The sequence below is a fragment of the Pygocentrus nattereri genome, chromosome 4, assembly GCF_015220715.1.
Source record: "Pygocentrus nattereri isolate fPygNat1 chromosome 4, fPygNat1.pri, whole genome shotgun sequence".
Taxonomy (NCBI): Eukaryota; Metazoa; Chordata; class Actinopteri; order Characiformes; family Serrasalmidae; genus Pygocentrus; species Pygocentrus nattereri.
In genome coordinates, this window is record NC_051214.1 from 20,079,431 (window position 1) to 20,099,600 (window position 20,170).

General features: G+C 40.5%; 1 protein-coding gene across 1 annotated transcript; it reads right to left on the reverse strand.

Moving 5' to 3' along the window:
* Positions 1–250: 250 nt before the first annotated feature.
* Positions 251–19,994, reverse strand: si:ch211-202p1.5 (uncharacterized protein LOC103909337 homolog). The gene is made up of 4 exons (XM_017701000.2): positions 19,882–19,994; positions 5,676–5,844; positions 699–821; positions 251–614 (listed from the first exon to the last, which is right to left on the reverse strand). The coding sequence occupies exons 1-4, from the start codon at positions 19,937–19,939 to the stop codon at positions 512–514; spliced, it is 453 nt and encodes a 150-aa protein (XP_017556489.2). The 5' UTR covers positions 19,940–19,994; the 3' UTR covers positions 251–511.
* Positions 19,995–20,170: the final 176 nt, after the last annotated feature.

The following is a 20,170-nucleotide window of genomic DNA, read 5'->3' on the forward strand; positions in this document are numbered from 1 at the left end:
AAAATTCCAGCAGTACTGCTGTATCTGATCCACTCAGACCAGCGTAACACACACTAACACACCACCACCACGTCAGTGTTACCGCAGTGCTGAGAATGATCCACCACCCAAATAGTAGCTGCTCTGTAAGGGTCCATGAGGGTCCTGTCCACTGAAGAACAGGGTAAAAGAGGGTAGCAAAGTATCAGAGAAACAGACGGACTACAGTCTGTAACTGTAGAACTACAAAGTGCACCTATATAGTAAGTGGAGCTGATAAAGTGGACAATGAGCGTAGAAACAAGAGGCGGTCAGAATGTGCCTGATCAGTATATATTCGAGCTGTAGTTTTGTAGCTTTATGGCCGACTATGTCTCAAGTCCTCAAAAGTACTTCATTTCTGACAGTCAAACTGAAGAGGGTCTCACGTACCATGAATTGTGACCATTCACATTACCAGTAATATTTACAGAAATAGAATTGATGTGGCTGTGGTTGACAAAGACTGCAAACATAGGTTGCCTCACACCCTTCAGGTTTCCTGGATGGCACCGTACCCACTCCGTTTCACTGTAACCTTGTATCGTTCTCTGGATTTTCCAGGAGGGCGCCTCAAAACAGAAGCATTTTCATCCCTACAAGAATAAACAAGATTTCTGTAACAACAAATGTACTGTAAGATCTTTGGCTAATATGCTGTAAAACATATGTTCACGTACTCTGAATACCACTGGGAACAGAACTTAAAGCACTCAGCATCACTCTTATTTCTGCAACGGCATCGCGCCGCATCTCTTCTTAGCCGCATCTGGAGGGATCCCACTCCGTATGGAATTATCTGGCTGAAAAAGGAGGTGAAAATATAAATTTAATGCCATATTGTGGCAAATAGGCCACTGTATATGTCCAAATTTATGCAGTCACCCTTTCTAATTAGTGACGTCCACCTCTGGTGTAGTGGAACTGCCTTCTCTGAGAGATGGAGCCCCATCCAGTGCCTTTGGAAGGTGAATTGGAGTGACGTTTGTGATCCAGAACTAATCCAGTATCAGAAGCTGACGTCACTAATGCAGACTGAATGCAAGCAAAATCCTCATAGCAATGTTCCAACATCTAGTATAAAGACTTCTCCGAAGAGCAAAAAAGGACATAGAGCTGGGGCTGTATTACAGAATTACAGAAACTTACTGAACATTACTGAAATCTTTTCTGCCGAGTCACCATGGCAACTTTAGTTAGGACTGAATTTAGGACAGAAGCTCTTACAGAACAACAGTTTAAGTTCTTAATCTTATAATTAAGATTCTATAGCTTCTAATACCAAACCTGAAGTATGAAATCTGGCTGTGATCTTAGACTCTGAGCTGTTTAATCTGCATGTAAACACAGTCACTAAAGTAGCTTTTCATCATTTGAGAAATAACGCTAAAGTTTGGCCTTTTCTATCTCAGAGTGATTCAGAGAAACTTGTTCTTGCATTTGTTCCAGCAGAGTTGATCACTGAAATGGTCTTCTTACTGGACTTCCTAAAAATACTATACATCCCTTACAACTCGCACAAAATACGTCAGCATCCTAACAAAAACAAACAGAGATCAGATCAGTCCCGCTTTAAAAGAGCTGCACAGGCTGCCTGAATCATTGAGGATAAATTTTAAAGCTCTAAATGACCTTAAAGAACTGTTTACATTACACAGTGTCTGTCTGTTTATGTTCCGGCACATAATTTAAGATCTGCAGGTAGTGGCCTTCTACAAACACCCTCTGTAAAATACAGAAAACAGAGAGGCTCTCAGTTATTCTGCTTCTAAACTGTGGAACTCAATCCTACCTTTTATTAGACAGTCAAGCTCAGTGCTCACTTTTAAGAAGCACCTAAAAACGCATCTCTTTAAACTAGCATTGAACTAAAACTGAACGTCTCATGGTGTTTATCTTTATCTTGAAATTTAATCTTCTTTTCCTTCTGATTCTAATTAAATACTAATGATCTCTTCTATAACTGTTTTATCACCTGTCTGTAAAGTACTTTGAGCTGCCCCCGGCATGAAAAGTGCTATATAAATACAATTATTATTATTAATTATTATTATTATTATTAACTCCAGATAAGAAAACAGTATTACAGAAACATCCTAACTAGACCAAATTTCCTAAATACTGTCCTAACTATAAGATAAACTCCTGATTGTCTTCTGTTTAACTGTCTGTTTCTATGGTTTTATGCAGTGATGAGCAGCTCAATTCACTACAACCAGCATAGTGATGCTACATTTATCTACACTGAAAGCTCTGAGGTTTGACTTAAGCTTTTTTCTAACAGCGTTTAAAACCCCCAGATGCTGCAGATTCAAACTCCACCATACCTCTTATTACTATCGTGTTTATGCTGATGATAAAATATTACAGTGATGGTGGTGAATAATGAGGAGACGGAGCTGAATGTGTGTCTTTATTAAGAGGAATAATGTTAGCATGCTCAGCTAAAGTGTTTGGGAAATGGAGACTGAAACTGTGGAGCAGTGACTGATAAACAGCACAAAGCACTGATACGACATTATTTACTCTCAGTTTATCGTGCTTTAGTTTTGTTTGGCCTTTTTTACATCAGTAGTGGTAGCTAGCGTTAGCTGTCTGGCTAACTAGCTTGATTACTTTGATTATGTGTTTACCTTTCAGCTGTGCATGTAATGTCAGTTGCTAAGCAACAGACATGACAGTTGATTGTCAACTTCGATCGAGCACATTAAGATTTCCTAACTGGAGATAAGGTTAGATGCTGTAAGATAAGACTCCTAAATTAGGATCAGATTTGCTTCTGTAATACAAATTTGTGAAAAATCTTATCTTGACGTGTCGGATCTTAAATTAAGACAAAAAGATAGGATGTTCCTGTAATATGGCCCCAGAACAACTTACTCATGTCTGAAATTCAAACCAAGGTAAAGCAGACAAAGCTGGATTATTTTTCCATAGCATCCATAACATCATCAAATTCTGTGGTTTGCTGCAGGCATCCATGATTTTTCAAGCACTGGCAAACATTTAGAAGTTGGTTGTCCAGACTCAGAAATATAATTCCAAGTACAATGGAACAAAGTCAGAGATTGTATTTTCCCGAGTACGGAGTACAATGAAATGCAGCAGTCGATGTGTCCTTGTGCCGTGTTGTTATTGTCATTGAGCGGTGTGCCTGATGGACGTACACCACGATGAGGATGTTTCAGTCTGGACTATCTGTTGGAATTTGGGTAATGTACACATATACAATGTCTTGTGCCAATTAACAATTCAAATTCCTTACATATAACATCACAGAACTCTTGTAACTGCACTCAAATAGTGCTGAAGTCGAAGAACCAATAATCAATTAACTCTACCGCCTTTCTAGGAAAGCTGTCCTGCAAGAAAATAGGCAGTCACTGGATGTTGCCTGTCATCTTTATTCATTTCCCCTAAGCCATAGCATGGCTTTGTGGTTGTTTGGTTGCCTTTCATTGAGACCAAAGGCAGTCTGTCTGTCCTTAGTTCTTCATGCATGGGCCAAGTTAATGAGACCACACACTTAAATGCAAGCAGACGCATGCCTTCTTCCTCCACAGGTTAGCAGCATCACTCCCTCTCTCTCACTATTCTGTCCACAGCCACAGTTTTCTTTTCATATTATTGCTTTTTTTAATTATTATTGCAGTTTTTAACCTTTTGTCATCAACTGTCAATAATTTCTCACCTCTGTTTCTACTTTCTCTGACTAGAACTGTTTAACTGTTTGCAGTATGTCTCAGGAAAGTCTGTCAGATGGGACTAAGTATTTGCCATTATTCTTGTATTAAATTGGATAATGATGGGCTACTATGCAAAATAACTTGCACATCGCTGCTGACAAAACAAAACCTGTCTCCAAAATGGTAACTTTACAGGAAAAAGAAAAAACATACTTTACTTTTAATGTAAATCAAAGGAATCAGAATTTTTTTCCAAGTAAATTTTGGGCCGTTTCTTTTGGTCCATTCATCTTGAAATGTACACACAATTTAAAGGTCAACAGGCATTTTCAAATTATGCCAAAAAGTGAAAAATGACAAAAATTGAGACACAAAGTTTTGTTCCAACAGCAGTGATATATCTTATTTGCCTCCTTATATAAACAGTAGTCCTTTATTCCATCAGGATATCACAAACTACATATGCAGTTTTCACTGAAAAAGTGTACTCCTTTCAGCTGTTCTATAAGCAACTGCAGTATTTCACGCTTAAATGTAGAAGTACAGGCTAGTTTTGGAAAATGACTCTGACATTCGCAATTCTTTTTTTTTTTTCCTCAATTTTTTCCCAAGCAAGGCAGAAAATTCTGGCCAAACTGTTTACAATTATTCAACTATTCATGTAAATTCATTCGATTGAATCCAATGATGTATTCAGTAAGTACTATGGATTTTTCCTTAATTGCTATAAAACATGCTTTACCTCACATCATAACATGGTACATCATAACATGTGCATAAGCATTGAATAACTTATTTATAAAGTAGGTGACTTTTTACGAAAAGCTTATACTATTAATCACAAGATGACATAAGATAAAGTCAATGACATTTCATGGACATATAGGGGCTTAATCTAATCTAGAATCTCTAACAACATTATGAAGCATCATTCCCAAGTAATAGAACCAAGAAATCGTAAATTAGCTTGCTAGATTAGGCTTTTGATTTAAATTTAAGTGAAATGGAATTTGCCACAGTTGACCTCTCACAATATCAGTTTTAACCAAGCCACAAGGCCTGAAAGCTGGCTAAACTATTTTGTGTCGGACTCACTAAAGCCTTAGATTAATCATTTGTACAGAAGAAAAATGGTTTATATGTATACAAGTACTCTATGTAGATCATAACTACAGTTTTTGCAGAAGTTTGAATATGATCCAATTATACCGATCAGGCATAACATCATGACCGTCTCCTTGTTTCTACACTCATTGTCCATTTTATCAGCTCCACTTACTGTATAGGTGAACTTTGTAGTTCTACAGTTACAGACTGTAGTCCATCTGTTTCTCTGATACTTTGTTACCCCCTTTTACCCTGTTCTTCAGTGGTCAGGACCCTCACAGAGCAGGTACTATTTGGGTGGTGGATCATTCTCAGCACTGCAGTAACACTGACGTGGTGGTGGTGTGTTAGTGTGCATTGTGCTGGTCTGAGTGGATCAGACACAGCAGGGCTGCTGGAGTTTTTCCGGTACCACGCTGGAATTCACCAAGTTCCTGAGAGCGACCCATTCTTTCACTAATGTTTGTAGAAGCAGTCTGCAGGCCCAGGGGCTTGGTTTTATACACCTGTGGCCATGGAAGTGATTGGAACAGCTGAATTCAATGATTTGCATGGGTTACTGAATACTTTTGGAAATATAGTGTATGTCGCATGACCACTGAAGAACAGGGTAACAAAGTATCAGAGAAACAGATGGACTACAGTCTGTAATTGTAGAAACAAGGAGGTGGTCAGAATGTTATGCCTGATCGGCGTACAGTGAAAACAGCATGCATTGACACCTCGTAGTCAGACTTTCCACAAAGGGACCCCCCAAGATCCCACTCACAACCCAAACCCTCATTGTTTAAAGGGTTAAATATGAGTGATGTCAGTTATTGAGCCTGTCGTTATGTGCAGCTCTTCTCTCGCTGATTCCTGTACCTGGGTGTGTTGATCCAAACGATTCCAATATGGCAGAAGTACACACATTCCTTGTCCTTCAGGTTTTCGCAGGAGCAGCGCTTCTCACGCCGCTGGGCCCTGTTGTCCAGCTGGACGGGCAAGCTTCTTACTGCGTGGGGCACAGGGACGGGCAGGGATGCTGTGTGGCCTGAGGAGCACATAGAGAAGGAGGATAAGAAATGGCTGTAGCATTGCATTTTAGCAGAGTATACACTTAGAAATGATGGTTCTTCAGGGGTTCTTTAGTAAAAGAAACACTCAAAGAAAGCTTTTCCTGATTAAAGGGGTCTTTGCATGAAAGGGTTTTTCAGACTGAGGGAGAACGTGCTGTAGATTTGTTTTAAAGGTTTCTATGTAGCACCAAAAAAGGTTCCTTTATTGTTACAAGACATTGTAACAAGAGAAGAGCCCTTGTTGGTGTCCCTCAAATGGTTCCATATGGAACTATTCACATCACATCCTCCATCAATCTGAAGAACGCTTTCACAATACAATCATGAAAAGGGTTCAAGAACCCTTGAAATACCATCTTCATTTTTATGTGCGTAGGGCTAGAAACATTGTGTTTACATGCACTTAATAATCTGATAACTGCAGAAAATCAGATAATGGGAAACTCCAGGTCTATGTGAGTCAGACAGTAATCAGATTTCTGCTTTACAACCAGCCAATAAACTCACAGAAGAAGATGTGACGTAAACGTAAGTTAAAACTTAAACTTCATGCCGTTACTTTTTTTGAACATCTCGCCGCTTTACCTAAAATTTTTACACACATCATCTAGAAAATGAAGAATATTTAAATCCTTTATTTCGTGTTTGCTTTCAGCTTCACTCCAAAAGTGTTTTGCTGCGTCTTACAGCGCCACTGCTGCTTATTTCCAGTACTGCGGTCTGTTTTCATGCATGCGCAGACTGAGAAATGTGATAGAAATCAAAGTAAGAGCTCACACTGAAAAATCTGATTACTGAGCTAAAATCCAGCCTCTTTATCAGATATTTAATCAGATTTCTAAATCAGAGTATGGTGTTTACATTTACATTTATGATCGAACTATTGAGTGCATGTAAACACGCTGAATGTTAGATGTTGTGTTGATGTCATTAATTTGGCTTTGATTTAGTTACACTGACAAGGCCTGTCTAATCACGGGTGAATCTGTACCACCAGAAACAAAGTCCAGGAACGTAAAGGTCAGAATTCTGTCAACACGCCATGAACAAACTGCTGTGAAAGTCAAAGAGCAATCTGTTCACTGTCTTTATCTAGCATCTACCTTTACCGCTGTAACACATGACTGAGCAGTCTCAGGTATGGTGAGTACACCTGTGGTAGAATGTCTACAGAGGGAACTCATTATTTTTATTAAACATGTCCATCAGATTATGCAGTTATTCAATACCTTCTCTACTGCTCAAAGAAGACCAAGGAAAGATGAAAAAGAACAGAATTCTTAGTTGATTTTAAACTGTTGTTGGCTGTTTGGCTCTTTTGGTTACCTGTCCTTTTCTAAGAGTACCATTTACATCAAGTATAGAATTTATCAGATGGAGAAAAGTGTTGCAATTTGAGACATGATGGAACCTTCACATCAGGTCCGGTGTGTTTTTAATCATTCTGAGGAACCAGGGAGAAGATGGAAGAGGAAGAAACAATTTTCATTACCTCATCCAATATTAATGAATGGACCTAAACTGCTATAGGTTGAATAGGTGGATTCATGTTAATAGCCAGATAAATGTGTTGTCATGGTGATAAAGTAACAACCCAATTCTGCAGCTTTGTCTTTTCCAAAATGGTCTGTTTTTGCAGCTTATTTTTTATACATAGTATCTGACAAAAGTGAGTGCACCCCTCATATTCCTGCAAATATTTTATTATCTTATATTATCATATGGGACGACACGATAGAAATGAAACTTGGAGTAACACTGGGGAGCAAGGAAGTGGATGCATACGCTGAGATAAGCAACTTTTATTGAGGGCAAATCCAGGGTCATAGTCATAACAGTCCAGGTTCATACAGCCAACACAGATCGAATGGGGAACAGACATGATGAAAAACAACCAAACAAATCCAAACAACAATTCAAACACACATCTAAACAAAGACCTGCAACTACACAGGGGAAACCACAGGGCTTAAATACAAGAGGGTAAACGAGGGACAGGTGGAAACACGGGTGGAGACATTCAGAGGCGGAGTCACAAAACAAGGGGGCAGGACTGAAAACCAAAACAAAGAAGCACGTGAACAGGACTGGGAAGTAAACACTACAGGAACACATGGACAGAACTGGGAGGGGCCAATCATGACAGTACCCCCCCCACCAAAGACTCACAACTCCGAGGTGCGCCAAACAAAACACAACAGAACAAAACCAAACACAGACACAAGGGACAAAAACCAGACAGAACTACACAAGGACAGAACACGGAACATGAGGAACAGAGAACGGAATAGGCACAGGAGCAGACACAGGACATGGAACAGGACCAGAAGGCATAGGCACATGAACACAAGCAGGAACAGGCACAGAAGGCAGAATAGGCACAGAATCTGAAACAGACACAGAAGCTGGAAGAGGCAGAGGACACAGAACCACAGGAGCAGAAGGCACAGACAAAGAAACAGGAGCAAAAACACGGTGAGACAGCAGGAGGACAAAACAAGAAGGGAGGACAGGAGGCACAACACAAAATGACACAGAACGAGAGATGATTGGAGGCACAACAGGATGAGGTAAACAAGAATGTAAAACAGACCACGCGAAAGACAGCGGACACTGACACAGGCACAGAAACACACAGACAGACACCGGGACAGAAACGGAAGGAGAGACAGGTACGGGAACCACCACAGGAACAGGAATGGGCACAGACACAACAGATGGGAACAAGACAACACCAGGAACAGAGGAGGGCAAAAACAAAGGGACAGAAGAAACGGGACACAGAGGCAGAAACAGGAGAAACAGGAGGCCCATGGGGAGCAGACACAGGCAAGGGCAGGACAGGCAGGAACAAAAGAACTGTGACGTCCACCACGGAGGCAGGTGGGTCTTGAGGCGTGGCGACAGGCTGCGGGTCCGGATGCGTGGTGATGGGTGACAGGTCTTGAGGCATGGCGACGGGTGGCGGGTCCGGAGGCGTGGTGACTGGACGTGGGTCCGGAGGCACGGGATCAGGAATGCTGTGGGGTGTGGCCATGATATCAGGCATGCCGCAGGGTGTGGCCACAGGATCAGGAACTCGGGCGGTGGACTGCTGCACCAACCTGGAGAAACAGGCAGATACAGGACCCTCTTGGCCGATCCCAAGGCTCACTCGAGCTATAGGCAGCATTCCTTTCCTTTCCTTTTCCTTTCCTTTCCTTTCGTCTCACCTCGACTTGCACTGCAGGTCACTCCTCCCTGCAGCTTGTATAGCAGTACAAATTTACTGTCCTCTGAAACGAACTCAACACACAGCCATTAATGTCTAAATAGCTGGCAGCAAAAGTGAGTCCAGCTCATAGTGAACATGTCCAAATTGTTCCCAGTTGTGCTGTTGTCCCTCCCTGCTGTCATGTGACTCGTTAGAGTTACAAGATTCCAGGTGTGAATGGGGAGCAGGGCTGTTAAATTTGGTGCTTTGGGTATAATTCTCTCATACTGGCCACTGGATATTCAACATGGCATCTCATGGCAAAGAACTTTCTGAGGATGTGAGAAATAGAATTGTTGCTGTCCTCAAAGATGGCCTAGGCTATAAGAAGATTACTAACACCCTGAAACTGAACTATAACATGGGTGCCAAGGTCATACAGCAGTTTTCCAGAACAGATTCCACTCGGAACAGGCCTCGCCAAGGTCGACCAAAGAAGAGTCCATATGTTCAGTGTCACATCCAGAGGTTGGCTTCAAAAAATAAACACAAATGCTGCCAGCATTGCTGCAGAGGTTGAAGAAGTGGGAGGTCAACCGGTCAGTGCTCAGTCCATATGTGGCATGGTTTCATTTCTATAGTGTCGTCCCATGAATAGATATAATAAAATATTTGCAGAAATGTGAGGAGTGTACTCAGTTTTGTGAGATACTGTATGGTCTAGAGATTGAATGGTATGTGTTGAAACTTAAGCAATGTTTACATACCGTATCACACATATAAGCAAGTGAGGAAAATTCAGTTTTCCAAGAAATGGACCTTTCAAAATGTTACCTACAAAAATGTTTCAAGAAGTTAAAGAATAGTCTCAGTTTTACAGCCAGAAAAAATGCATGTCAAGTTTTGAAAACATATTCATGCTGTCTTTAATATTGTATCATTATCCTGTTGAAAGATTTAGCTTTAACTTTTTCACAGATGGTCTCATGTTCCCCTCTAGCAATCACTGGTATAAAAGAGAAGTCATAGTCAATTCTATGATTGCAGCTGTCGAGGCACTGAGGCAGCAAGGCAGCCTCAAACCATGACACTACCACCACCATGCTTTACAGTTGGTATGAAGTTCTTCTGATCAAATGTTGCCTTTAGTTTTCTGGTTTACTGTGGCCAAACTTGTCTGTCCATAGCACATTGTTCCAAAAGTTCTGGTCCTTGCACATTAATTTGCAAACTTTTGTATTTGTTTGCAAAGTTTTGCCTCAATGTTCTTGTTAGACAGTAAAATCTTCCTCCTGATCCACCTCCCGTGTAGGTCGAATTTGTCCAGTCTTGTTTGTATTAATATATGCATGCACTTTTACATCAACAGGGCTGAATGTTGTTGAGTTACCTGCAGACCCTCTGATGAAATTCTTGGCTTCTTAAAGGCTTGTAGCATCTTATAGTCTGATCTTGGGCTAGATTTGGTGAGGCAGATTGGCTAGGACAAGTTGGTAAAGGTTTTAAATCTTTTCTACTTCATTTTCATTTAATTTATGGCATTTGGTAGACGCTCTTATCCAGAGTGACTTACAATTTGATCATTTTACACAGGTAGGTGAAGGTAGTATTAGGAGTCTTGCCCAAGGACTCTTATTGGTATAGTGTAGGGTCGTTACCCAGGCAGGACATTGAACCCTAGCCTACAGCGTGGAAGGCAGAGGTGTTACCCACTACACTACACCAACCACAGCTACTTGTAGGTTCTACAACTTCTCGCTTCTCGAACCTCTTCCCAGACTCATAGACATCTACAGCCTTCTTTCTGAAGACCTCAGAGAGCTCTTTTGATCTAGGCATTACGATGCCACACACTCCAGTAACAAAGAGCAAAACAGACCAGATTTGTGAGGTTTAACTAAGACAGATTCCTCCAAGACATTCTTTAAGGGTATTCTAATCAACTGTTCGGGTGCACCTGATTTCCATTGAAAATTTTAAATAGTGATTTTATATAAGGGTGTACCTTCAAAAATTGCATAAAGGATGATATGTGTCAATTCTAAGTGTCACTTGTTAAATTACACCTATCAGGCATTGGATCATTCTCAGCACTGCAGCGACACTGGAGTGGTGGCGTGTTAGTGTGTGTTGTGCTGGTACGAGTGGATCAGAGACAGCAGTGCTGCTGGAGTTTTTAAACACTGTGTCCACTCACTGTCCACACTATTAGCTACTCCTACCACCTTGTAGATAAAATAAATAAAAACAAAATACGATGATTTGCAAATCCTTTTCAACCTATATTCAATTGAATACACTACAAAGACAAGATATTTAACGTTCAAACAGATAAACTTTATTGTTTTTGTAAATATTCACTCATTTTGAATTTGATGCCTGCAACACGTTCCAAAGAAGTTGGGACAGGGGCATGTTTACCACTGTGTTACATCACCTTTCCTTTTAACAACACTCAATAAGCGTTTGTGAACTGAGGACACTAATTGTTGAAGCTTTGTAGGTGGAATTCTTTCCCATTCTTGCTTGATGTACAACTTCAGTTGCTCAACAGTCCGGGGTCTCCGTTGTCGTATTTTGTGCTTCATAATGCGCCACACATTTTCAATGGGAGACAGGTCTGGACTGCAGGCAGGCCAGTCTAGTACCCGCACTCTTTTACTATGAAGCCACGCTGTTGTAACACGTGCAGAATGTGGCTTGGCATTGTCTTGCTGAAATAAGCAGGGATGTCCCTAAAAAAGACGTTGCTTGGATGGCAGCATATGTTGCTCCAAATCCTGTATGTACCTTTCAGCATTAATGGTGCCTTCACAGATGTGCAAGTTACCCATGCCATGACCACCCCCAGACCATCAGAGATGCTGGCTTTTGAACTTTGCGCTGATAACAATCCGGACAGTCCTTTTCCTCTTTGGCCCGGAGGACACGACGTCCATGATTTCCAAAAACAATTTGAAATGTGGACTCGTCAGACCACAGGACACTTTTCCACTTTGCGTCAGTCCATCTCAGATGAGCTCGGGCCCAGAGAAGCTGGCAGTGTTTCTGGGTGTTGTTGATTTATGACTTTCGCTTTGCATGGCACAGTTTTAAATTGTACTTGTAGATGGAGCGACGAACTGTGTTCACTGACAGTGGTTTTCTGAAGTGTTCCTGAGCCCATGTGGTAAAATCCGTTACAGAATGATGTGGGTTTTTAATGCAGTGCCGCCTGAGGGATCGAAGGTCACAGGCATTCAGTGTTGGTTTTCTGCCTTGCCGCTTACTTGCAGACATTTCTCCAGATTCTCTGAATCTTTTCATGATATTATGGACTGTAGATGATGAAATCCCTAAATTCCTTGCAATTGCACGTTGAGAAACGTTGTTCTTAAACTGTTGGACTATTTGCTCACCAGTTGTTCACAAAGTAGTGAACCTCGCCCCGTCCTTGCTTGTGAACGACTGAGCCTTTCAGGGATGATCCCTTTATACCCAATTATGACACTCACCTGTTTCCAATTAAACTGTTCACCTGTGAAAACAAGTGTTTTTTGAGCATTCCTCAACTTTCCCAGTCTTTTGTTGCCCTTGTCCCAACTTCTTTAGAACGTATTGCAGGCATTAAATTCAAAATTAGTGAATATTTGCAAAAAACAATAAAGTTTAAATAAATTGTCTTTGTAGTGTATTCAATTGAATATAGGATGAAAAGGATCATCGTATTCTGTTATTATTTATATTTTACCCAACGTCCGAACTTCATTGGAATTGGGATTGTAAAGTCAGAGACGACAGCTCATCTGCTGCTACACAGTTTGTGTTGGTCATCCTCTAGTCCTTCATCAGTGGTCACAGGACACTGACCACAGGACGCTGCTGGCTGGATATTATTGGTTGGTGGACTATTCTCAGTCCAGCAGCAACACTGAGGTGTTTAAAAGCTCCAGCAGCACTGCTGTGTCTGATCCACTCAGACCAGCGCAACACACACTAACACACCACCACCACGTCAGTGTCACTGCAGTGCTGAGAATGATCCACCACCCAAATAGTAGCTGCTCTGTGAGGGTTCATGGGGGTCCTGACCACTGAAGAACAGGGTAAAAGGGGCTAACAAAGTATCAGAGAAACAGATGGACTACAGTCTGTAACTGTAGAACTACAAAGTGCACCTACACAGTAAGTGGAGCTGATTAAATGAACAATGAGTGTAGAAACAAGGCGGTGGGCAGAATGTTATGCCTGATTGGTGTAAATCACCTTTACCTATCAACACTGTCTAAATGAAGACTTAGAAGATACCTTATTATTAACCTGTATCATTTCAGCACACGTTCTGTTCATCCATATTAGCCACAAATAAAGCCGCACTAATTTGGCAGTTCAATTGATTAAAAATTCGAGCTGTCGCTCAGGGAAAAGACAACAGTAGGAATTTGAAAGCAAAATTGTTTCTGATTTTCTTTCCTGGGGTTTGAACCGCGAGAAAAGCCAAGGGAAGCATGTGGATCGTGTTTAAAGTAGACAGCAAATACGAAACTGTGGCCAACCACATTTTATGCCTGTAGGATTCCTGCTGCGCATGTCGACGTCTGCTACAAAGCAAGCTACGACTGCAGCTTCCGATGGTTTGCAGTTTATAACTTGAATGAAAACAGATTTGGCCCTCTTACCCATGGGCTTCGCGGATTGTCGTGAAGAGAAAAACAAAACCCGAGGGAAACAGAGACTAGAATGACAGATGTATCAAAGCAGCGCTGCTCTACTCAGCTGATGGATGGTTTCATGCCAAATTTACCCAACTTCAGTCTTGGCCGTATCTTTCAAAATGGAAAAGCATATAATTTACTTTTTGAGAGAATAGGCAGGTTTCTTTTAGACTCTGCCCTTTTTTATGGTGTGCGATTGAGAAGAAAGAGACGTGTTATTGATTAACTGCAGACCTGGCAGTGCCCAGTGAAGGAGATGCCAACACAGGCCATAACAAAGACATGTGCATGCAGAAAAACATGCAGAGAAAATGTTAGCAACAAGTACAGAACTCTACAGCTTACGCCGATCAGGCATAACATCATGACCAGCTCCTTGTTTCTACACTCATTGTCCATTTTATCAGCTCCACTTACTGTATAGGTGAACTTTGTAGTTCTACAGTTACAGACTGTAGTCCATCTGTTTCTCTGATACTTTGTTACCCCCTTTTACCCTGTTCTTCAGTGGTCAGGACCCCCAGTGACCCTCACAGAGCAGGTACTATTTGAGTGGTGGGTCATTTTCAGCATGGAAGTATCACTGATGTGGTGGTGTTGTGTTAGTGTGTGTTGCGCTGGTCTGAGTGGATCAGACACAGCAGTGCTGCTGAGTTTTGAAACACCTCAGTGTCACTGCTGGACTGAGATTAGTCCAGCAACAAAAAATATCCAGACAACAGTGTCCTTTGTGCAGAGTCCTGTGACCACTGATGAAGGACTAGAGGAAGACTAACACAAACTGTGCAGCAGCAGATGAGCTGTCGTCTCTGACTTTACATCTACAAGGTGGACCGACAAGGTAGGAGTATCTAACAGAGTGGACAGTGAGTGGACAGTGAGTGTTTAAAAACACCAGCAGCACTGCTGTGTCTGATCCATTCAGACCAGCTCAACACACACTAACACACCACCACCATGTCAGTGTTACTGCAGTGCTGAGAATGATCCACCACCCAAATAGTAGCTGCTCTGTGAGGGTCCATGGGGGTCCTGACCACTGAAGAACAGGGTAAAAGGGGGTAACAAAGTATCAGAGAAACAGATGGACTACAGTCTGTAACTGTAGAACTACATACTGCACCTATACAGTAAGTGGAGCTGATAAAATGGACAATGAGTGTAGAAACAAGGAGGTGGTCATGATGTTACGCCTGACTGGTGTACATAACTCGTCTTATGACTGTTTTCACTTCCCTCTAGAATTACTCATATTCAATGGCTAAGAGAAATAAATACTGAAAGATCATGATGATGCTCAACAGGCACAACCCTAGACTAGCGCTGCATCACTGGTATGCAGTTCAGATAAAAATGTTAAGCTAAAGCACTTTGGAAAAGTCATTTTATGATAACAATATCCTGTCAGAATGATCATTCAGTACACATGATTAAATGTGTCAGTGTGACAAAAAGAAAATATATATTTAAAGTGCACTTAAATTAGTTGACTTTGTCCTATGCAAACGTATTTATTCAAAAAATGTACTTAACTGTTACTTAACAGGTTCAAGCTTAAATAACTGTATAGTTGACCTGAAGTTACTTCTTTACCATGTGCAACAAGTAAGGTTGAACTCGAACAGTCCAGTAATTAAACATCGTTTCAACTGAGGTGGGAGTTTTACTTTCTGCTGACTCTTCAATTTGTCAGGTTAACTTGAATCAAACACTCTTTCTTGTGTAAATGAGAATCACAGTAATTTAAAAAATGCATCCAAACTTGACATTTAACACGAGAGTGTGCTGTGATACAAGAATTACATTTTACAAAGAGAACTGTATACTTTAAATATATAAATAAGAGTTTATCTTCAGTCTGTGGAACTAGTCCAGTTTAACCGATCTTAACTAGTTTTATATATCGCTGCTGTTGGAATAAACTTTGTACCTCCGTTTTTGACGTTTTTCAGTTTTTGACATAATTTGAAAGTGCCTGTTTCTCTTTACATTGTGTGTAAATTTCATGATGAATGGACTAAAAGAAACAGCTCAAAATAGCCTGGAAAAAATCTGATTCCATTGTCTTACATTAAAAGTAAAGCTTGCTTTTTCCTTCTGTAAAGTTATTATTTTGGTGATACAAGGTTTTATTCTGACAACAGTGACATACACTCGTCGGCCACTTTATTAGGTACACCTGTTCAGTTGCTTGTTAACACAAATAGCTAATCAGCCAATCACATGGCTGCAACTCAATGCATTTAGGCATGCAGAGCTGGTCAAGACAACTTGCTGAAGTGCAGACCGAGCATCAGAATGGGGGAAGAAATGTGATTTAAGTCACTTTGAACGTGGCGTGGTTGTTGGCATCAGACGGGCTGGTCTGAGTATTTCAGAAACTGCTGATCTACTGGGATTTTCACGCACAACCATCTCTAAGGTTTACAGAGAATGGCCCGAAAAAGAGAAAATATCCAGTGAGCGGCAGTTGTGTGGACGAAAATGCCTTGTTGATGTGAGAGGTCAGAGGAGAATGGGCAGACTGGTTCCAGATGATAGAAAGGCAACAGTAACTCAAATAACCAGCCAAAACCTCTGAGGAATGTTTCCAACAGCTTGTTGAAAGTGTGACATGAAGAATTAAGGCAGTACTGAAGGCAAAAGAGGGTCCAACCTTTTACTAGCAAGGTTTTTTAAGAATTATCAATAATGTCTTGGTATGAATGTTTCTAAACATATGTAATGCATTTGGTTCCCTTATGAACCTTTTAATGGATAAAAAATGATTTCTTCTAAATGAGATGTGTTAAATTGAAGAACCTTTATGGGTTTAAAAAGCTTCCACATAACGTTCCAAGAAGACCATCTTGACTCAATATAGACCCTTTTTCATATTTCATGATAAATGGACCAAAAAAAAGGACCCAACGTGATCTGGAAAGACATCTGGTTCCACTGGCTGTCATTAAAAGTAAAGTAGGTTTTTTCCTTCTCCTGTAAAATTACCGTTTTGGAGATATGAGATTTTTCTTCAGACAACGGCGATATGTAACTAAGGCATAAGACGAGAAACAGTACCTGTTACTAGATTTGTGTCATTTTAACAAATTAGTAGAGTAAACCATAAAAGTAAGTGTAACTACAATCTTTTTTTCAGTATTTTGTGTGTCCACTCTTTGTCTTTATTACAGCTACTATTTATTTTGTGCAGGCATGTCCAACTGGGGACCTTCCAGGCCTAAGTGCAGCAGAGATCAGCATTTGCCCTTCAGTTGATGGAGGCCTTGCTATTTAGCTGATTAGCTGAATCAGGTGTGGTTAATGAGACAGTGAGTCAAAGGCTTGAAGTGCCACATGTGTTTTCGGGAGACTTGCATTAGTTTTCCAAAGAAATCTGCAGGGATATTTTTTCACACCACCAAAGTTCAGTCTTAGAAGTTGGTTTGATTTGCTGCTTTCCACAATCCAAATGATCCCAAGTCCATTCAGTGGTGTTGAGGTCTGGACTCTGGGGTGGTCAGTCTATCATTCAGCTTCTTTGTTTGATGTGTCCATCTCTTTTTCTCAGTGAGGTTTTTCTTGATCAGCTACACATCCTTTCAGACCCACAGCGCTGAGTGGTCTTCTCACAGTGGAAGGATGGACAGAAACATCACCCCTTCCTCACGCAAGTAGATTATATCTGATCTCCCCTGAAAAATGAATACGCTTAACTTGGATTTCCAGTCGAACCAGCCATGAAGTTCTGTGTCAGATATCAGATGAGCCAAATTGTCTTTAGATCCAAACGTTATAAATTTGATCAAAGCAAGCTGCCTCCTGTATACACACCAGTAATGACATAAACCTCAAACACACATCCATCTCTTTGGTTCTCATCGGCTGTGCTTTGTTTCCCCAAGCAAGGAATAATAATTTAGTGACCTGTACCCTGAAGAGAGGAACAACTGCCAAGGTGAGGAAAAACCAGTAAAATCCACCTACACTGAGCCTCACCTTGAGAAAAGGAGACGATGTGTTCTATGCTGTTAGAACCCTTATTTCGAAAAGATCAACATTAAATAACAGAAAACAAATGTAGTGGATTCATAAAGCTCTGCTGATCTTTGCAGCTCTGATTGCTGTTATTAAACCTACGCAGTGAGATGTTTTCTCCCCTGAAGGAAACCTGGCATGAAACTGCTGAGAAGAACGGTGTTGTTTTTCATCAAATCGCCAGCCACAGTGAAAATACTGCGGCCCTGAGGCCCTGCGGCGCGCTGTAGCAACAATCCACTGCTGTAACAATAAGCAGCGTTAAGGAGCGGCTGCAGCTCCACTTGTGAGAACTTTATTAGTTGACTCGGACTCTGATTTCTAGCGGATGCTTTTGTCTAGCAGGTGAAATTAAACTCTTTTTCTTTCTCGCTCTCTGTCTCTGAGTCTGGTGCCTGTGTGGAGACCACTGGGAAATCCAGAGGCCTCTTAAACCCCACCAAACCTGCTACAGTACATGTGGGAAGTAATATGTGTTCTGTGGTCCCTGGAAGTGGTTCCTACACAGGAATATGCCCTACACATGGGGGTTAACACGCTCAAGAAGGACTGAATTAAGCAACATTTTACGGCACATTTGACTCTAATTTAACTGTTAATGCATTACTTCACAGCTGTAAACTGTAATTCAGCATCATTCGCATACATGTCGAGTATATTGCTGCTGTCGGAAGAAAACCTTGTATCTCCAAAATGTTTACAGGAGAAGGAAAAAACCTACTTTACTTTTAATGTAAGTCAATGGAACCAGGCGTCTTTCCAAGTCATTTTGGGCCATTTTGTTTGGTTCTTTCACCATAAAATTTACACACAATATAAAGTGCAACAGGCATTTTCGAAATATGTCAAAAATTTAAAAATGACAAAAATGGAGATACAAGCTTTTCTTCCGACAGCAGTGATGTGTGTTAACTGCACTCTTAAAAATTAAAAACTACTTGTGGCTCCATAAAGAACATTTCGGTAGACAGTTTGTCAAAGAACCATTGAAAGAAATGAGTTAGTATATCGCTGTTGTCAGAAGAAAGCCTTGTATCTCCAAAATGGTAACTTTACAGGAGAAGGAAGAAACCTACTTTATTTTTAATGTAAGTGAATGGAACCAGAATTTTTCCAGGTCACATTGGGCCATTTCTTTAAAAAATGGCGATACAAGGTTTTCTTCTGACAACAGTGACATATAACATAGGATAGAATAATATAACATAATATAATGTGGAAGATTTTAATATGGAAGATTTTGAACTATTAATTCAAACACAAAGCCGTTTAAAATGAAGATTTATAAACAGCAACATTACCCCATGCACTGCCTGACTGAGAAACAATACTAAACGTAATTGTTTTAAGCACCATTTAAATTATATGGTAATTTCTTGAGACAACATCAAACTCTGAATGTGAGATTTGAAGCTACTTTCCTAAAAAGGTGCCATAGAGTTCTTTACATGATGTCATAGAAAAACCACTTATGGTTCCCTGAAGAACCATGTTTGTAAAAGAACCTTCACATTATCTAAATGGTCCATACTGATTGAAGAGGGTCTTCTTAGAACGTTATGTGGAAGCTTTTTTAAACTTATAAAGGTTCTTCACCATCACACATCTTATTTAGAATAAATATTTTTTTGTCTATTAAAAGGTTCAATAGGGAAACAACAAACATATTTTTAGAAATATCCATACCAAGACGTTCCTGATCATTCTTTATGTCACTGTTGGACGAAAACCTTGTATCTCCAAAATAATAACTTCACAGGAGAAGGAAAAAATAAGCTTTACTTTTAATGTAAGTTAATGGAACCAGGATTTTTCCAGGTCATTTTGGGCCGTTTCTTTTAATCCAAATTTACACACAATGTAAATGGATACAGGCACTTTCAAATTATGTAAAAAAAATTAAAAACGTCAAAAATGGAGATACGAGGTTTTCTTCCAACAGCAGCGATATGTCAGTCTAGTGTGAGCTAGAAGTACAAAGCTCATCAAATTAATGTCACTTTTAATTTTTTGAAGTTGTGCTAAATGATCAACAAGACAGAAACACTTGCATTCCTTTGTAGTTAAAGAACCCAAAGGCATTTAAAGCAAATGAAGCAGTCATTTACCTCCTTGTTCCATTATCAGAACCAGGGCACCAACCAAAAAGAAGAAGGAAAGGTCCATAACGTTGGTCTCTTAAAACCTGAAATCAGAATGGGATACAAAAACCTCACACATCCAGCAGAGGATCCAGGAGGGGGAAGTGCTTTTTGGAGTTAGTCTCTTTCAGTCTCAAAACACCTCCAGCCCTGCCACTCCCTCCTCCTCCTACATCATCTTATTGTCTATCACATGACCTCCCAGCAACTCCACACCATCACATATTGCACAGGTAATGTCTGTTTGGAGGACGGT

Bases quoted from the DNA above. Each gene is read 5' to 3' on its own strand.
- si:ch211-202p1.5 (XM_017701000.2), bottom strand. From the start codon at position 19,939: ATGGACCTTTCCTTCTTCTTTTTGGTTGGTGCCCTGGTTCTGATAATG. The intron at 5,845-19,881 runs GTAAATGACTGC...TGTGCTCCTCAG, and splicing joins TCTGATAATGGAACAAGGAG to GCCACACAGCATCCCTGCCC. The intron at 615-698 runs GTACGTGAACAT...TTATTCTTGTAG, and splicing joins TGTTCCCAGTGGTATTCAGA to GGATGAAAATGCTTCTGTTT.